General features: G+C 39.9%; 1 protein-coding gene across 1 annotated transcript in view; it reads left to right on the forward strand.

Annotated features, from left to right (window-relative positions):
• The first annotated feature begins 1,049 nt into the window (after positions 1-1,049).
• The window catches only part of micu3a (mitochondrial calcium uptake family, member 3a), a 29,319-nt gene continuing 13,524 nt past the window's right edge, over positions 1,050-16,844 (forward strand). Inside the window, exons 1-8 of the mRNA XM_073470399.1 lie at positions 1,050-1,313; positions 5,658-5,805; positions 7,431-7,462; positions 8,446-8,524; positions 11,928-11,975; positions 13,116-13,198; positions 14,517-14,588; positions 16,455-16,496. Of these exons, the coding sequence (XP_073326500.1) occupies positions 1,050-1,313; positions 5,658-5,805; positions 7,431-7,462; positions 8,446-8,524; positions 11,928-11,975; positions 13,116-13,198; positions 14,517-14,588; positions 16,455-16,496 (768 nt within the window). The remainder of the gene's footprint in view (positions 1,314-5,657; positions 5,806-7,430; positions 7,463-8,445; positions 8,525-11,927; positions 11,976-13,115; positions 13,199-14,516; positions 14,589-16,454; positions 16,497-16,844) is intronic.

Here is a 16,844-nt window from a genome sequence, read left to right on the forward strand (position 1 = left end):
ATAGATAGATAGATAGATAATTTACATTTACTCATACTTTTAATACTTAAGTGCATTTACTGCCAGAAAACTACTTTTGATACTTAGGTACATTCAATAGCAGATACTTAAAGACTTTTACACAGTGTTGTATCCAAAAGTCATACATATTTGCGTAAAAATAAAGATATCGTTATAAAAAACATTACTTTGGTAAAGTGGAAGTCACCTTGAGAAAAGTACTTGAGTAAAATCAACTGATATTAAATGCACTTAAGTATCAGAAGTAATTTTCTGGCAAAAAATATAATTAAGTATCAAAAGTACAAGTAAAAGTAAATTTCTGCAGTACATATATTTACATGTATGCATACTGTGGGTCAACTAATTTTTGGATCTGATTGTATTTTTGTTGTTGTTGTTGTTTTTTAAATATGATTGCTGATAAAATAAATGAATTTAAAAATGTGCTAGTATGAGAGCAGCTTGTTTGTTTCGTTAAGGAAAAAAAATATTTCTGAGTTTGTATTATAATCTCATTATTGTTGGAAATGTTAAAATTCTGAGTCTGAATTTCTTCTCCAAAACTACATAGTGCCCCTTTAATTACTCAAGTATGACTTTCGAGTACACTGCTTTATAATTGTGATATGCTATTCCTGTTTAATTAAGCACAAATGTGTGATTACTTCTTCCACCACTGGCAATAAAATATGATCTCAAATCGATGACTCACACTTTTAGATTTGATGCATTTCTCAATAATTTTGATTTGATGTCACTGAATCTTATGTGTAGCCTACTGAGAAGTGAATTGTTTAAAGAATAATCGTGTTAACTGGGTGAGTTGTGTGTTTATCTTCAGCCACATTCTTGTATATAATTGACGCCGATCAAATGAATCCGTCACTCAGTAGAGCAAATCTTCTCCTCTCTCCACTGAGACTTTGCCCTCAGCCTCAGCATCAACACAGTGCCCGCACATCTCGCGATGAAAGCCAAGAAACGCGATATTTTTGTGCTGCCCGCAAAGTTATAATCACAGCAGCACAGCGGCAGCAGCAGCAGCTATGGCCGCTTTCCGCAGAGTGGCAGCGCTGGCCGGCAAGCTAAACCTCTGGTCCGCGGCGAGAAACGAGCTCGTCGGTGGTCAGACGGCCAGTGGAGGACGGGCACGGAGGTGTATGGCTGTCGGTATGTGTCTGGCAACGGGAGGTGCGGTGGCACTTTACTTCTACAGTGATATGACGAGCGTTAGAGGCAGGAAGAGGATGGGGACTCACAGCATCAGCGGTCTGCTGCCGTCCATCCCGAGCGTTGAGGCCAAGGAGAAGGTAGGACTTGACCTAAACTGCGCTTCATGCTAGCTGTGTGCTAACAACACGGGCTGAGTGACACGTAGCGACTTGCTGGGCTGTTGGCAGAAACTGTTTCGTCCTCAGTGTTGACACAGGGGCCTCGGTGTGGAGGACCGTGGGATAAAAACGACAGACCACTGAGCGAAAGGGCAGAGAGCGCCGACTGGTCTCCTTCCGCTGAGGTTAGAGCCACACGGCTCACTCAGAGGGGCCTACTTCTTTTTTGTATCCATGGTATTTGCTGGCACTTTATGTTTTCCTCTCAGGCGGATAAACTGTGTCATTCATTCCCATCACGCCCAGTGGAAACACTTCGCTCACGGTTTGGCTGCAGGACGATGTGCGCGCGCAGATGCTGCTGGGATGGCGCTCTCCGCTCGAGCTGGTGCTGAAATGACAACACGTTGAGGATGTGACTGACAGCCAGCCAGCTGTGTGCTCACAGCTGTATACAGGCAAAGCATCTAAGGATGCTTTGAACAGCAACATTATGAATTCAAGAGAAACACTTACAAATAAGGACTGAGCCTTGCCTTCATTTTGATCTCAACTGTACACGTGTTTCCTCACTGCATGGTACACTGTTGTGACACTATCATGATGACCATAATATGTCCATAGACAGACAGACAGACAGACAGACAAGGTGAAAACTTGTACTGTAATGATTGGAACTTGCTACAGTGATCCACAACTTAAAACCAGTTTTGGCCAATGTCGTAAAGTAGAGAGTCAGTAGCGCATTTCTTACTTCCTACCTCTCAAGTTCAGGCCCTCTTGCTCAGAGTAAGCCCATCTTCAAACTCAGCCTTCCTTTGTATCTCAACTACACACCTGTAAAGTTTGGGGCCTGTATCTTGCACGGTTGTGGTGCTATCGCAGTGACAATAATCTGTGCATAGACAGACAAAAAGACATATAAACACCTGGAAAATTCTCAAAATCACTTCTGTGTTAGTTCCCGCTACAGAAGGTGTCACCAGGAACACATTTTGTCATGATGACACACACACACACACACACACACACACACACACACACACACACACACACACACATAACACATACATGTTATTGAAGCATTCAAATGTAAGCAGGGGTGTGAATGTAGAAACCTATGATGGTCATTTTTCACTATTTTTCTACATTTTATAGACCAAACCATTAGTCCAATTTATTAATTCAATTCAATTCAATTCAATTCAGTTTTATTAGTTGCAGCCCTAATTACTAGATATGTGTAAATCTGTATACGACCTTAATTAGTGTATTCATGATGTGCCTGCATCATGCATAATGCCTGGACTGTCTGGTTCATGCAGAAATGTTGTAAATGTTGTCACTGTTAACACTTTTTTGACATCGTCCCTTTTTTTTGGCTGAGTTTGCACTCAAGCACATTTATTACAATATAATTATAATGAAATGAAGATTGATTGTTAACGAGTCATACCTCAATCAGGTTGGCACAAATCAGATTCTAATCATGACTTTTTTTTGTTATGTACGTATTAATTACTACAGTAAGTTGATGGTGCATCATATGCACAATGCACCATGACTTATTACCTAACTGCCATTTTTGTGGTCCATCAAGTGAAGAAGAGCATCACCCCACTGAACTATAAGTGGCACATGCCGAAGGCAACGGAATACTAATTTAGAGCATATTTACAGGAATATTCACACCAAAAGACTACTAAATTAACACCAGATGTTAGACAGCTAACTAGTGAATCTACATATCAGCTGCTTTATGATGAGTTGAGACATCCTGATCAATTCATTTTGTCCCTTATCCAGATAAGAGTCCTTTAATATTGGGTTCCTGCTGATAGAGAGTCTGATGCTTGTGTTACCTAAATGAAAAAAAATGGAACTTAATTTCCAGATTTGCAATGCTGATTGATTGAATAACTGGCACTTTGAAATAACTGCAAAGCTGCTTGATGGAACCCCCTAACCCCAACACACTAGACTGAAGGAGGGGTAGCCAGTTTAAAAGCAAAAAAAGCTAGCCCATAAGAGGACAGGCAGATTACCTGACTGGGGAACAAGTTGGCTAGATGGCCACCCAGCTTGGGAACAGGATAGCTCCAGTGGGGAAAGGGATAAACAGCCATCTGTTCGTCAGTAAAGGTAGTCTATAAGGATTCAGAATAATTAGGTTTAAAGAAATTGGGAGAACTCACCTGCAGGGAAAGAGAACAAAGCTGCAGGGAAACTTAAGTTCTTACTTGCTCGAAAAAAATACAGTGACTCTAAAAGGAAACACCGAACACCATACTCTCAGGAAACAGAAGAGTGGGTCAGTAGTGGCTCCAGAGACATGGATTTAGGGAACTTGCTAGCAAGAACTACTTGTTTTGGAAAAACTGCCTAAAAATGTCCATAACCATGAGATGGGCAGTAACATCCTGTCAAGATTCTGTATGACTGGCATACACAGTGACTTGATAACTGATTTGCAGTCTGGATAATAGAGACTGCATGTAGAATCACATGAAGAGACAATGGACCCACCAGAGTGAAGCTGGGCTTGATTGGGTGAAGCTGGGCTTGGAGGGACACAAGACCTCTTGGGAATGTCTGGCAGCTGTGTTCTCATTTCTGTGGAAAGTCAAGCAGCTTGTATACTGCCATAGACTAATGTTATGCTCACACAATGAGCAACAAAGTTATAAAACAGCCAAGTGCGGCCAGCTTAATCATCTCCAAGTCATCGTTGAAGGTCGAGACCTGCTAAACTGATTTGTAGCAGAACACTCATCACACAGGGGTTAGTTTGTAGCTTCATCTCACCAGCTTTCATTGAAATAGACTTTTGGTCTCTTGCTTTGTCATCGGTAGTCTTAATACACCAGTTAAGCCAGAGGCTTGTTGTACATCAGAGAAAACTGGAGTGTCAGCAATTTCTGACATCTCGGGTACAAGAACTGGTCGATATCTGCTTTGACCTTTGCTGGCTGGATTGTACATTAATTATATTTAAATAACTAAATTTGATGTCTGAACACTGGATGGAGAGGGTTGGGATAGTTTAGCTCTGAGAAAGATGAGATGGACTAAGAACTGCAGCTGTGAATGGAGAAAACCGGGTTGCCTGAGGGGAAAACACCTGGAGCATCTGCTCTGCAGTCAGGAGAACAAGACCAGGCAACAGGAACAGGTTTAGTTGCGGCTACATGACTTTGTGACTACACAAGTACACAGTGTACCACACTGAATCTAATTTCCAATTGCTGTTATTTTTCACTATACTTTTTACATCATGTTGTGCAGCATGGCATATGAACCTAGCTGCCTTTGCTGAACTTTATAAACTTCATTCATTAGTGAGAGTCAAAGCCATGGGCGTCTATGCTCTTACACTTTATTACAGTGCATTCCTATGAAGCCGAGCACTCATATCCTATTCATGCCTTCAAACGCCCCCTTGGTGAAGGCAGCATCAAAGCTTTATGAATGAATCTGTGTGCTCATTAGCATGTTAGCTGAGCTGAGCAGGAACCTCGGTGCGCAGGGCCCTGCAGCCAAACAGGTTTAAATTTGGAAACCTCTCTGCTAATTACACAGCTTCATGCAGCACAATCTGTTGGCGTAGCAGCTCTCCTACACTGCAGCTAATCAGGTTGAAGCCCTGGCTCCTCACTGAGAGAGAGAGAGAGAGAGATGCTAATCAAGTAGAAAGTAGTGACAAAGTATTTGTGTGTGTGTGTGTGTGTGTGTGTGTGCCCCTGTTCTCCTGTTATCTTACTGCGCCAGAGGTGCTGACTGTTTATAATCTCAGAGAGCTAAATGGAGAGAGATGTTGCCAAGAATAGATGGATCTCCTCATTATAGAGGTTCAAAAGAAGTGAAGAGGCAGATATAGTTTAGATTCTGCCAGAGAGTTTTCTCTTCACAGAAGCTATCACAGCAGGGAAAGTCACATTCAAACTATATTCTTTGGGACAAATCAACACCTATCACTATGAAGATTATTTAAATATGCTGGTTAAATAGTAAAAGTACCTTTTTTTGATGACATGAAACCTCCCTTCTCATCACTAAATACAATGTTCATATTGTAAGTAATGTAATAATATCGAGATAACCAAAATGCACTCCTTTGATTGCTTTGGATCCAGCTCCTTGCTGATAGATTGTTTGGTTGTTGCAATCTCTTTTCAAATGTCTGTAACCTTAAAATATATTGGTTGGAAGAAATATCCTGAAAAATATTTTAAAAAACCTGCAAATTATAGTGAAGTATAGTGTAGTGTAATTAACAGTCAATAACAGTGTGTTTTGTTTTGTATTTTGGTCTTATATCTGCAGGGTCGTCCGTTTGACTTTGAGGACGGTGACGTGTACATGTCATCCCACGAGCATCGCTTCCGCATGTTCAGCTCTGTGGAGTATGAGGGGCAGCTGTACATGACTCCACAGAACTTCATCGAGTCGGTCACCATGAGCGAACCGAGAAGTACGTTCACACACCTTTTACAATTGAAATGATTGGGCTTTGTGTTGAACTTAAGAGAAAACATCTGAAGATTGTTTATTTTTGGGGAAATGACACTCTTTATCAAGCCATTTCAATTGGGCATGCACTAGATGTGCAGTTATTTTTATTACTTTGGTCCCATTTTGACCTGGCATAAAATGTGGTTTATATCTGGGCTGCATCTATATTCTAATTGATTATATTCACACGTTGCATTAAAATATTTGGCATCATGCATTAAATTAATCCTATTGTCTCACAATCTTACAATGTTCATCGTACTGTACTCTTTTTTGTGCTGGTTAGATCCAAATATTAAAATTGAAGTTTTTTTGTTTTTAGTTTAGTTTAGAGTTTGTTTTTAGACATTTCATTGTTCTTAAGAAGTATTTCATTAATATTAGGCCTTAAAAGTCACTTAGTAGTCTTAAATTTGAATGGAAGTCTTAATTTTTTGCAATTAACTAATCATCTTATTATTAAGTAGCCATCTTTCTGTTTTTTCTTTACTGTGTGTTTACTTTATACTTGCGCTTACCTTTTTTGCAAAATGTAGATAAACCTCAGTCTAAAAAACATATTTCTACATCATACTTATTGCTGCATAGGACCAGATATGTACTACTTTTTACTATTTCTTATTTACTACCTTTGTACTTACCGACAATGCTTAACTAAGAAAAAGATGATTTGTCTTAAAACAGATCTTAAAAAGCAATACATTTGTGTCTGATACCTGTAGTCACCTTGTTATGAATTGATCACCTAACATGGATGTCAATGCCAGGTGTGAAATAGATTCTTTCTCTTTTTTTATTTTTACGGAAACCAACTCTGAAAACACATTAAAATTCAGGGTTTAAACACGTCCTTGCTGTTTCTGTCAGCCTGCTGCCAGTCGTAACAGATTACTCCTGGCCAGCCAGCCTAAAGCAGATGGCTTTACAGCTATTGTTTAGTCTGAGGTTAATGTTAGTCAGACACTAGCACACACGCACACACAAACACGCACACACCCACACACTCCTCGACTTGTCCACATTCCTTTTGCTCACATTTACCCTTCCTCTTAACCAGTAAATATCTAAACCAGACACTTTTTTTCCCGTCATGACATTGGTGAGTTGAGGTTATCATAAAACGGCCCTACAAGAAAAAGCAACCGTTCCTCTCTTCAGAGCCATCTGATTGTATTGCGTGCAAACTGTGCACCTGTATGTGTGTGTTTACATCTACCCCGGCTCACTGACATATGATACAGCCGCCCCAGCCCTCTCAGCAGCTGACATCCTCTAATGCCCCCTTTGAAGTTGAATTAGATGAACTTTGTTGTATAAAACAGAACAAAAGTAGTATGTGCTTTTACGAAGACATTCCGCATACTACAAAGACAAGCACGGGGCACTTTAGATGGTACAAATGGGCCTGTGATGATGACAGTGTATATACAGTGTGCGTCTGTGTGTGTGCGTGTGTGTGTTGTGACTGTACCCGGCACATTAAGACCCATTTCTAGATCATACAGATGCTATCTGATCAAGCCCACCCAAACTCTCTTCTCCTCTTTCCCTTCTTCTCTCCTCTTTTGTCTCGTTCCCTGGCAGGCAAGAGGCCCTGGAGGTCCCTGACCAAACAGGTGGGAGACACACACTTAATGCTTCTCTCTTCTGCTCCGCCATGTTGCAGGCATCTGTTGCATGTTACATCTGTTGCAGGCTTTGTGTGTTCTGCAAAGTTAAAATCCTGATTTTGCCGGGATTGTTGAGGAGTTTCTTAATGTAAATGTAAATTGTCTTAGCATTTGTGCATGATTGCGGATAATTGTTGAAATATGTTTGGAAAACAAGTCAATTGCAAGACTTGTTGGTATCCATACTGAATTTAACACTAGATGCTGAGACATTTTGAAATATTTTAGATTGCATTAGTGCACAAAACAAGAAATGGGTCCTGTACAGCACAAAGACTGATACTGTACAAAGAGATACAGTCAACATTTTAAATACTTTGACAAAATGTTGCTGTTGCATTAGACTACGCAGAACAGTCCAGTTTATGGTGTGTGTCTGACAAACAGTGGCTCCAGGAAGTATTACCACTTTCTTTAAAAGACTATGTTGTGTTCTAATTGTAATTTGAGATTTATTAAAGATAGATAGACAATAAAAATAGACCAGATATACACTGATCAGCCACAACATTAAAACCATGACAGGTAAAGTGAATAACGGTGATCATCTCCTCACGATGCATTGTTCTGCTGGGAAATCTTGGGTCCAGGCATTCATTTGTATGCTCATTGAAACACACGACCCATCTAAACATCGCTGCAGACCAAGCACACCCCCTCCTGGCAACTGCACTCACCCTTACTTACATCCTTTTACCCCATGTGTTGCCTCCACAAGCAGTACTGCTGTCAGCAATACCAGAATAAATGGAATATCAAGATGAATGATTTATAGTGAATCCTTTCCTCTTTTACATTGCATGCTACCCTCTCTTTCTCTCTGTTTCTGTCTGAGTAAAAGTCACGGATTGACGGTGAACGTTTGTACTTCTATGGTGCGTGACTGACCACTCTCTTGTAAATTGTGCGCTTTTATGTGTGTGTGTCAGGAGCTGGAGAAGATTTTGACAGATACTCCCCCGGTGTGGAGAGGATCCTCCAAACTGTTCCGCAACTTGAGAGAACGAGGTCGGAGAGAGTACACACACACACACACACACACACACACACACACACACACACACACACACACACACACACACACACACACACACACAAACAAACAAAAAAAGGAGCAAAGGCACCTTGAGTACCTTTGCACTCACTGATATACACGCACTCAGCAAATAAGTCCCAGTCAGATAATATCAAGGTCAGCAAATGTCAGTGGATTCAAATTTGGAGTTTTTAAGCCATTACACTTTAATTTGCTTATAGATATACTTAATGTATAATTCATATTTCACTTTAGCTTAATTTCTGTTAAAACGAGGAGTAAGTGAGGAACATTTGGTACATTTTAATGCATTTTTGCAGCTTTTCAGTACACTTGCTTGTGTGTATGTATGTATACCAGGGCTGACCTGCTGATGTGTGACTAAGTAGCACTTGTGAGTTTGTGTGTGTGTGTGTGTGTGTGTGTGTGTGTGTGTGTGTGTGTGTGTCTGTGTGTATGTGTGTGTGTCACTGTAGGTGTCTCTAATCCGGGGTTGGAGCCATGCTGTCCCTCCTTCAGCCAAACAACCTGCTGAAAAAACTAAAAATAAACCTCCTTTCCTCTCCTCTCCTCTCTTCTCCTCTCCTAACTCTCACCCCCCTTCCTCTCCTCTCCTCTCCTCTCCTCTCCTCTCCTCTCCTCTCCTCTCCTCTCCTCTCCTCTCCTCTCCTCTCCTCTCCTCTCCTCTCCTCTCCTCTCCTAACTCTCACCCCCCTTCCTCTCCTCTCCTCTCCTCTCCTCTCCTCTCCTCTCCTCTCCTCTCCTCTCCTCTCCTCTCCTCTCCTCTCCTCTCCTCTCCTCCTACTAAGACAAAGAGAGAAAGAGAGAAGCTCCCCCGATTAAAGCATTTTCTTTAGGAGAGTGTAACATAGGAATCACACAGTCTGGGAATGAGTCCCTGTAGTGATAATTACACACACACACACACACACACACACACACACACACACACACACACACACACACACACACACACACACACACACACTCACACACTGGGAGATGCTAAATATAATGCACCCTGTCTTTCTCTACCATGATAATGTTCGTCACATTGTAACTGGTGTGTGAAAAATCAGTAAGAGGAAAAGAAGAGACAAAAAACAAAAAAGAGTTTGAGAGAAGGAGAAAGGAAAGCAGAGAAAACAGAGTCATGAGGAAGAAGTAGATGAAGTGTCAAGGAATTTAAACAATCTGAAAAACTGAGGGAGAGAGGGAGAAATGAAAGAGGGCACAAAAAAAGTAGAAAGAGAGAGAAATTGTGTAAAGCAATCCTAGGTCTTAAAGAGGAATACTCATACATACTAGTAATGCATGTTGCTGGTGGCATATTGCCAAGACCACACACACACACACACACCTCAATACCTCTCTATGTGTACTCCATGTGTTTGTATTACCTTAAAACAACTCATTCGTTTATTCACACATTTATTTAATTCAGTTTTCTTTGCCACCCCTTGCATGAGACATGAATAAGCAATGTGTGTGTCTGTGTCTGTGTGTGTCTGTGTGTGTGTGTGTGTGCGAATGGCGTGCGTGTGTGTGTGTGTGTGTGTCAGGACATGCTCTCCTCTTCATACCACGATGAGCGAGGACTGTTAAAATCCTTGGGATGACTTGACAGAGCTATGTGTCAGACAAAGGAATGCATAGTGTTGACTACGTGTTTTGGCGTCCGTGCGTGCGTGTGTTTGTGTGTGTGTGTGGTGGGCTGTAAAATATGTCCAAACTGGTTTCTTGTGTTATACAGTAACCTGGCACAGTAATATTATTACTTTGATTGAGAAAGATCAGATGTATTCCAGCACTTTGACAAATCTTGGTGATTTCAAATCCTCAATGAAGTGTCATAGTTTCTTCTTTTTTTTTTTTTACAAACCCAAAAGTTGACTGCTTTTGGAAGTATCTCATTTGAGATTCGTTCATGTGCCTGCCATGGCTTTATTTCTTTTTTACTAAAGTATTATTAAGTAACTGCAGCTTTAATAAAGGTCTTTATTTCGGTCAGGAACATGTATTGATATGGGTCTTGAAGTCCATTGAGACATTGTATGTGATATTGGCTTACACAAATAAACCTGAAATTACTGGTTTTAACACACTATCGGCTTATCAAGTTGTGGTTAATGTGTTCATTTGCAATTTAGGTTTCTTTTGCTCCAACAACTCTTGAGGAAAAATGTGTGTGTGTGTTTTTTTTTTTTTTTACAGATTCTCTTCACTAGCTGTTGTTTATACTTTGCATCTTTGACATTTTCTTGTTCGACAGGTCGTTCGCAGTGAACTTGTGGCTTGCTGTTTTGTGTGGGGAGTTGTCAGGACTGATGGAGACCTGCTGATCAAAACATGTGGCTGAAAGCTGCAGGAGACTGTGGTGTTGATTCTCAGTGAGATCAGATTTACCAACAACACTTTTATATTACAAGTTTACACTTTATGTCAAAACTTTAGGGAAATTGATCTTGTTACTCTCTCTGTTTAATGTCTTCGGTAATTCTATTCTATGCTATTCAGTGGAAGGTAAAATAAATACAAACCTTTGAATATGTAAAAACTCATAGACATTCTGGAAAATATGATTGTATTAAACCACATCTCATTTAATTAAAACAGATTATTGACTAAAAGTTGTTCCCCTAATGATAATTACTACCTCGGGATCAATGTTAACCCACCTTAGCATTATATCACTGAGAGTATTTGAATGCAAACATGCAGAATGTATTTTAGAAACCTGAGAAGTTTCACAGTGTATCGCCTGGTCTTTGCACAGCTCAGGCTACATGGGGGGAAAAGAGAATTCAGTTCCAAACCAGCTCCTCTACACAAAGCAGCCGAGCATCAGGAAAACACAAGGCTCACACTGGTCTTCAGCTGGTGTCATGTTCACCTACACACATACACACACACATGGGAAAGCAGTCTCCCGTAACACTCAAGCGAGTCACCCTGAACTATCTGAACGATCAAGACAGAAAGCGAAAAAGAGGGCGAGAGAGCACAGACGGAGCTACAAAGATTCCTAAATGGGCCCGAGGCAAGAAAGGATCATCTCCTGAAACATTTTTCACTTGCTTATCCAAACACAGACACATACACACGCACACACCCCTGCCAGCCAGTGTCTTCACTTTGGACACTTGGGGTGTAGAAAAAGAAACGGTGTGTGGCCAAATGGCTGTTGGCAGCTCAGCTCCACAAGACACATTTTAAGATGCTATCTTCATGAAAGGAAGGATTATGTTAGTGTGTGTGTGTGTGTGTCAGGAGGCCCATGGTCTTTGAACATCTGTAAACACTGTGTGTATGTGTGTGTGTGTGTGTTGAATGTGACCTTTTCTTTAACTCTCTCTGTCTTGGTCTCGTTCTTAGGCATCATCTCATACACAGAGTACCTGTTCCTGCTCTGCATCCTTACAAGTGAGTCACTTCAGTCTCTACACATCCTCTTTGACTTCATCTCATTTTCTACTTTCTTCTTCTATATTTAGCCAAGATACATGATATGAACTATGCTTAGGCCCACCCAGAACTAACAAGAGCCAATTATGACGCAACTCTGGTGGTTTTTCCCTTCCCCTTGGGGTAAGACAGAAATTGAGGGAAAGACAGAGAGAAGAAGATAACAAATACTTCCACTCATAACCTAAATAAAATAAAAGTTTTTTAAAAAGGCAAAAGGCAAAAAAGTTATTTGGAACAGGAGCGTGCTGCACTGGGTATTATAATCTCTCCCCTTCAAAACTGACTATAGCAATTTTTCAATCTTTTTCTCTTCTGTAAATGATCAGGAAACCAAACAGTGTCAACAGTGTCCCTAAATGTGCATATCCTTTTTATTAACTTTCAATATTTCCTCCTAGAGAAACTTGTAGTAGTTTTGTATCTAGTGTAGCTCAGTGTGTGTCTACATCAAAGGCAGCCATTAATCAGAAGTTGTCACATTAACCAGGAAAGGGTTGTCTTATTGCTGTTTTATCAATTGGATAAATGTTTCTTTGAAATTCTGATTGGAGGATAAAGAAAAGCAATGACTTCATTTCTGACAAGAACTGTTTTTGATAACTGAAAGTCAGTTCAGACTAGTCATGTGTTCCTAGTACCAGCGTGAACTTCAATAATAACACAAAATTAATGTGTATTATTGGACTTTCTTACTCAAATTGAAGAACCAGCAAAGGAAGAGTAAAAACAATTCTTGTTTTTTCAAAAATGTGTTTTTTCACATTTTTCGTGGTTAATCTGTAGCAAATATGCCTGCTCTGGTATAGCTAATACAAACAAATAAAGTGACTCAAGCTTTATCTGATTTGGTAGAACAGCAGCGATACCTGGTCACTAAGAAATGTCTATAGTAGTGTAGAAGAATTTAAATGTAAACTGTGGTCCATATAGATTTATCCACCTGCCCTGTCTCCCTCCTGTCTCACCTATAGGCCATTTGAACCCATGCTATTTCTGGATTTAAAATTGCCTTTAACACACACACACACACACACACACACACACACACACACACATGCACCGTTCACCCTATGTGCTCTTCTCTCTGTTCTCCAGAGCCCCACGCTGGCTTTAAGATTGCTTTCAATATGTTTGATGCAGACGGCAACCAGATGGTGGACAAGAGGGAGTTCTTGGTGGTGAGTCTCTGATACTGAGAGGAAAACCATCTCATGACTGAATTCACATGTTATTGTTAATCACAAAATACGAAAATTAGTTATTGACAATGAGTGTGAAGTGGGTTATTATGGAAAATAAAACTGGGTAGATAAGATAAAAACTTCCCATCGCTTTAAGCTGATGCCTATTTTTTTTTTTTTTTTTTTTTTTAACGTTTGAAGCATTTAAAAGCTGAATGTTTCATTTCCCCTTTTCAAAGATAGCTGGATAAGCAATAATTCTTAAGATTAAAAACCTGCAAGGGCTACATGTGCCTCACTAGCTCTGTGGGATGGGACCGATACATTTTCAGTTGAAAACACTGCTGCAGGCAGGAAGTGGTCAGACTCTCTGTGGAGGATGGTGGGAGTGGGATGGCACATCAGAGGGAGTGGGTGGTAATGGTTGAAGATCCTGTGGGAGTGGGCAGGTGCAAGACCGACAAAAGAATTCCCACACCGAGGGTGTGGCAATAGACATTGCTTTTTCTGCTTGAATTCATTAGCCAAAAAATGACATCTGTAGTCAAATGAAGTTAATATTTAAAGGGTGAATTTGTAATATATGCCCAGTTCAAAACATTCTAGTAAAATAAAATAAAAAAACTCCAGTTTCCAACAGTGTGTGAAGACACAACATTGTTGATGTCAAAGATGTAATGTAAATCACTCTGTAATTTATCCTCTGATGCAAACTGGCATTCTTGGTCTCAAGGGCTATGTTGAGTTCCAGTCTGGTGTCCAGCCATATTCACTGATAAGCCTGATTGAGCTGAGCCCCGTAGACCGTGTTGACTCCCCCCCTCATCCAACTTTGTGGCGTGAACACACTCCCAGTTCAGCTAAAAGGGCCAGTTAGCTTCATGGCTAACTGAGCTACTTGCTAATGGCTGCTGGTCGCTACAGACAAAGCTAAAGCAAAGATTATAGTGCGGAGCAGTAACCAGTTATGCTGCCCAATATAGTTTTGGAGCTCCCTCTATATTCTGGCAGTTAATGCTAAAATTCTCATACTGGTTACCCTGCAGCTGCGATTTTCTGCCAGATGCGATTCAGCATTGATTTACCCTTTAATATATGTGACCAGAAGTCCCTTTGAAAGCCAAACCAGAAAACCAATACTCTCTTAATGGTGTTGTCAAAAGGCCAAAATCACATCATAGGCCAGCATGAAAGAGTGAACTTGTGAGAGTGACTTTGTGAACTCAGTGAATGTTGTGTTTGCACGTAAGAACATTTAAGCTTCAAACAGAGCTTTGAATTGTCAATGAGATCCTCATTCTGTCTCTTATTACAGCTTCAGGAGATCTTCCGGAAGAAAAATGAGAAGAAAGGGAGGAAAGGAGATGCTGAGAAGTCAGCACAGTTGGTAAGAAAGTTGGTAACGAAGGACAAGGGAGTGTTTGTGTGTGAGGACAGCTACAGTTTTATGCATGAAAATTATGTTGCTAATTACCTTAGCAGAGCCAACAGTGAAATGGACATAGAAGTCTTTAGGGACATGGACTGCAGTAATGCTGCTATCATCAGTGAGATAAACTTGTAATACAAATATCGAAAATATCTTGCTTTTATATAATAGCACAAACTAAACATTACTAATTTTAATACATCCATGCATGTAACGTGGCACAGCACCTCTGCTGTTTCCTCTTTAATGTTACAGAAGGTGCGAATTGAATGCCGTCAAACTGTGCGCGTGGATGTATTAAAAACCACACATCATCATCCAAGTTAATTGTCATCTGTATTCAAGTAGGCACTAAAGTTAGCTAAACCCTTCATGTAACCATGTATGAGTGCATGCTGCCTTATAGAAACTGTTTTTGACAGTGTGGTATCTTCTCTCTGTTTACTGAGACAGTTATCCCTACTGTGTACTTGTTAAACTGGATACACTCTTAAAATAATTTGTCCTTTTCAACACTTCTGGGGTTGAAGTTTAGGAACAACGCAGGTCATCTTGCTTAACTACTCTGTATGGTTCATTTATGCATTTTATAGTTTATAATTGCCGGGTTTATGTCTTATCGTAAAGTGAAGGTTTAAACTTAATAATGTATAAAGTCTGCAGGCAGAATTAGAGCCAAATGATTAATTAGGTGAATATTAGCTGTTTACATATTTCAGTGCTAGCATACAGTATATGTTGGCTTTAAAGGAATAAGACATATCAGTACAGAAATGCCACAGATTTATAGAGGTAATTCATTAATGCCATTACTAAGTTCTGTCCACCAGTGAGACTTTATTTTTACAACTGTAAACTGTCCCTTGCATCAGAAATCAACAATTCTAACAAACTAATGTGTTGATCTAAAAAAATGATTATGGTCAGATATATCATTATCAGATTTTTCATACTCTCAAGTATAAGTAGATCAGCCATTCCCAAACTTATAAATGAATGATGCGATAAGTGATACGTGCCAACATTTTCTGTAATGCCACCCAGTGACCGTAATCTCCACCGTTGGGTGCAGATTAAGGTAATTGGCATGCGTATCAATTTAACTCCCTTTTTTTATCAGTTAGTATTAGTATTAGTTGTTGTTCTTTTTTATTTTGAATATTTAAACATCAATATTTCATGGTAATTTTAAACTAAATTGCACAATTAAACATTAAAAAACTTCATGCTGCAGTACCTGCAAAGCCCACTAGGGTACTAAAGCAGTTGGCTCAGCTGTTTACCACCTTCTGTCTGCAGGTGACAGTTCATAAAGTGGTCCTTCCACATCACTCATTATGAGTTCTTAGCAGAGGACACACTGCACTTGATAAAAAATGAAATGCTGACGACCCACTATAGAACATGACTACTGATTTTATAGTCATAACTGTACAGTTACATCCTAAAGTGTTTGTACATTTGTTCCATCTTGTATCTGTTGTAGTAATGCTTTCACCTCACAGGAAAAGACCTCAATATCATTAACAGTAAGTCTGAAATAACGGAAAGATAAATCTGACAAAGTAAAATGTTACACAATCCCTAAAATGCACACAGTTTCACTAAACATCTCTGGGAAGTGCAGTACACAGTGTTGTAATGGGAAGTGTGTGTTCTAAAATTTAATCATAGATGTGTTGAAAATGACACATCCCTCTGCAGAGTGTATCCACAGCCTCTCCTTGCATGTACTAACATGTCTTTTACCTTCTCTCTTCCTCCTCTCTGACTGCATGCTCTGGCCTCCTCTCTCTCTTCCCCATGTCTCTCTCTGTGTGTTAGAGTATGCAGCTCTATGGATATCAGGTTGCGCCCATGAACAGCGTATGTATCCGAAACCATAACCCAATAGTTTCCTTTCTACTCTTGTTTAGCTGCTTAGAGAAATGGGTGTAAAGATGAACAGAGGAACAGATGGCTAGGTGTTTCTGTCAGCTTGGTTACTAAATGCCATGTGGTTTCAGTTGACTTTTTTTTTAGGTAATAGTAAAATCACAGGGACTCAAACGTGGTGTAGATAGGTTAAGCAGTCTCTATAGACATATTTTATTTTATTTTTGAATATCTAGAACTTTTCTGAACTCTGTGTTGAACAGATTAAAAGTCAATGTCATTTTTTACCCAAATGTTTTGTGGTGAAAAATCTCAGTTGACAACATTTTATAGTCAGTG

This window comes from Pagrus major, chromosome 1 (genome assembly GCF_040436345.1).
Source record: "Pagrus major chromosome 1, Pma_NU_1.0".
Classification (NCBI taxonomy): Eukaryota; Metazoa; Chordata; class Actinopteri; order Spariformes; family Sparidae; genus Pagrus; species Pagrus major.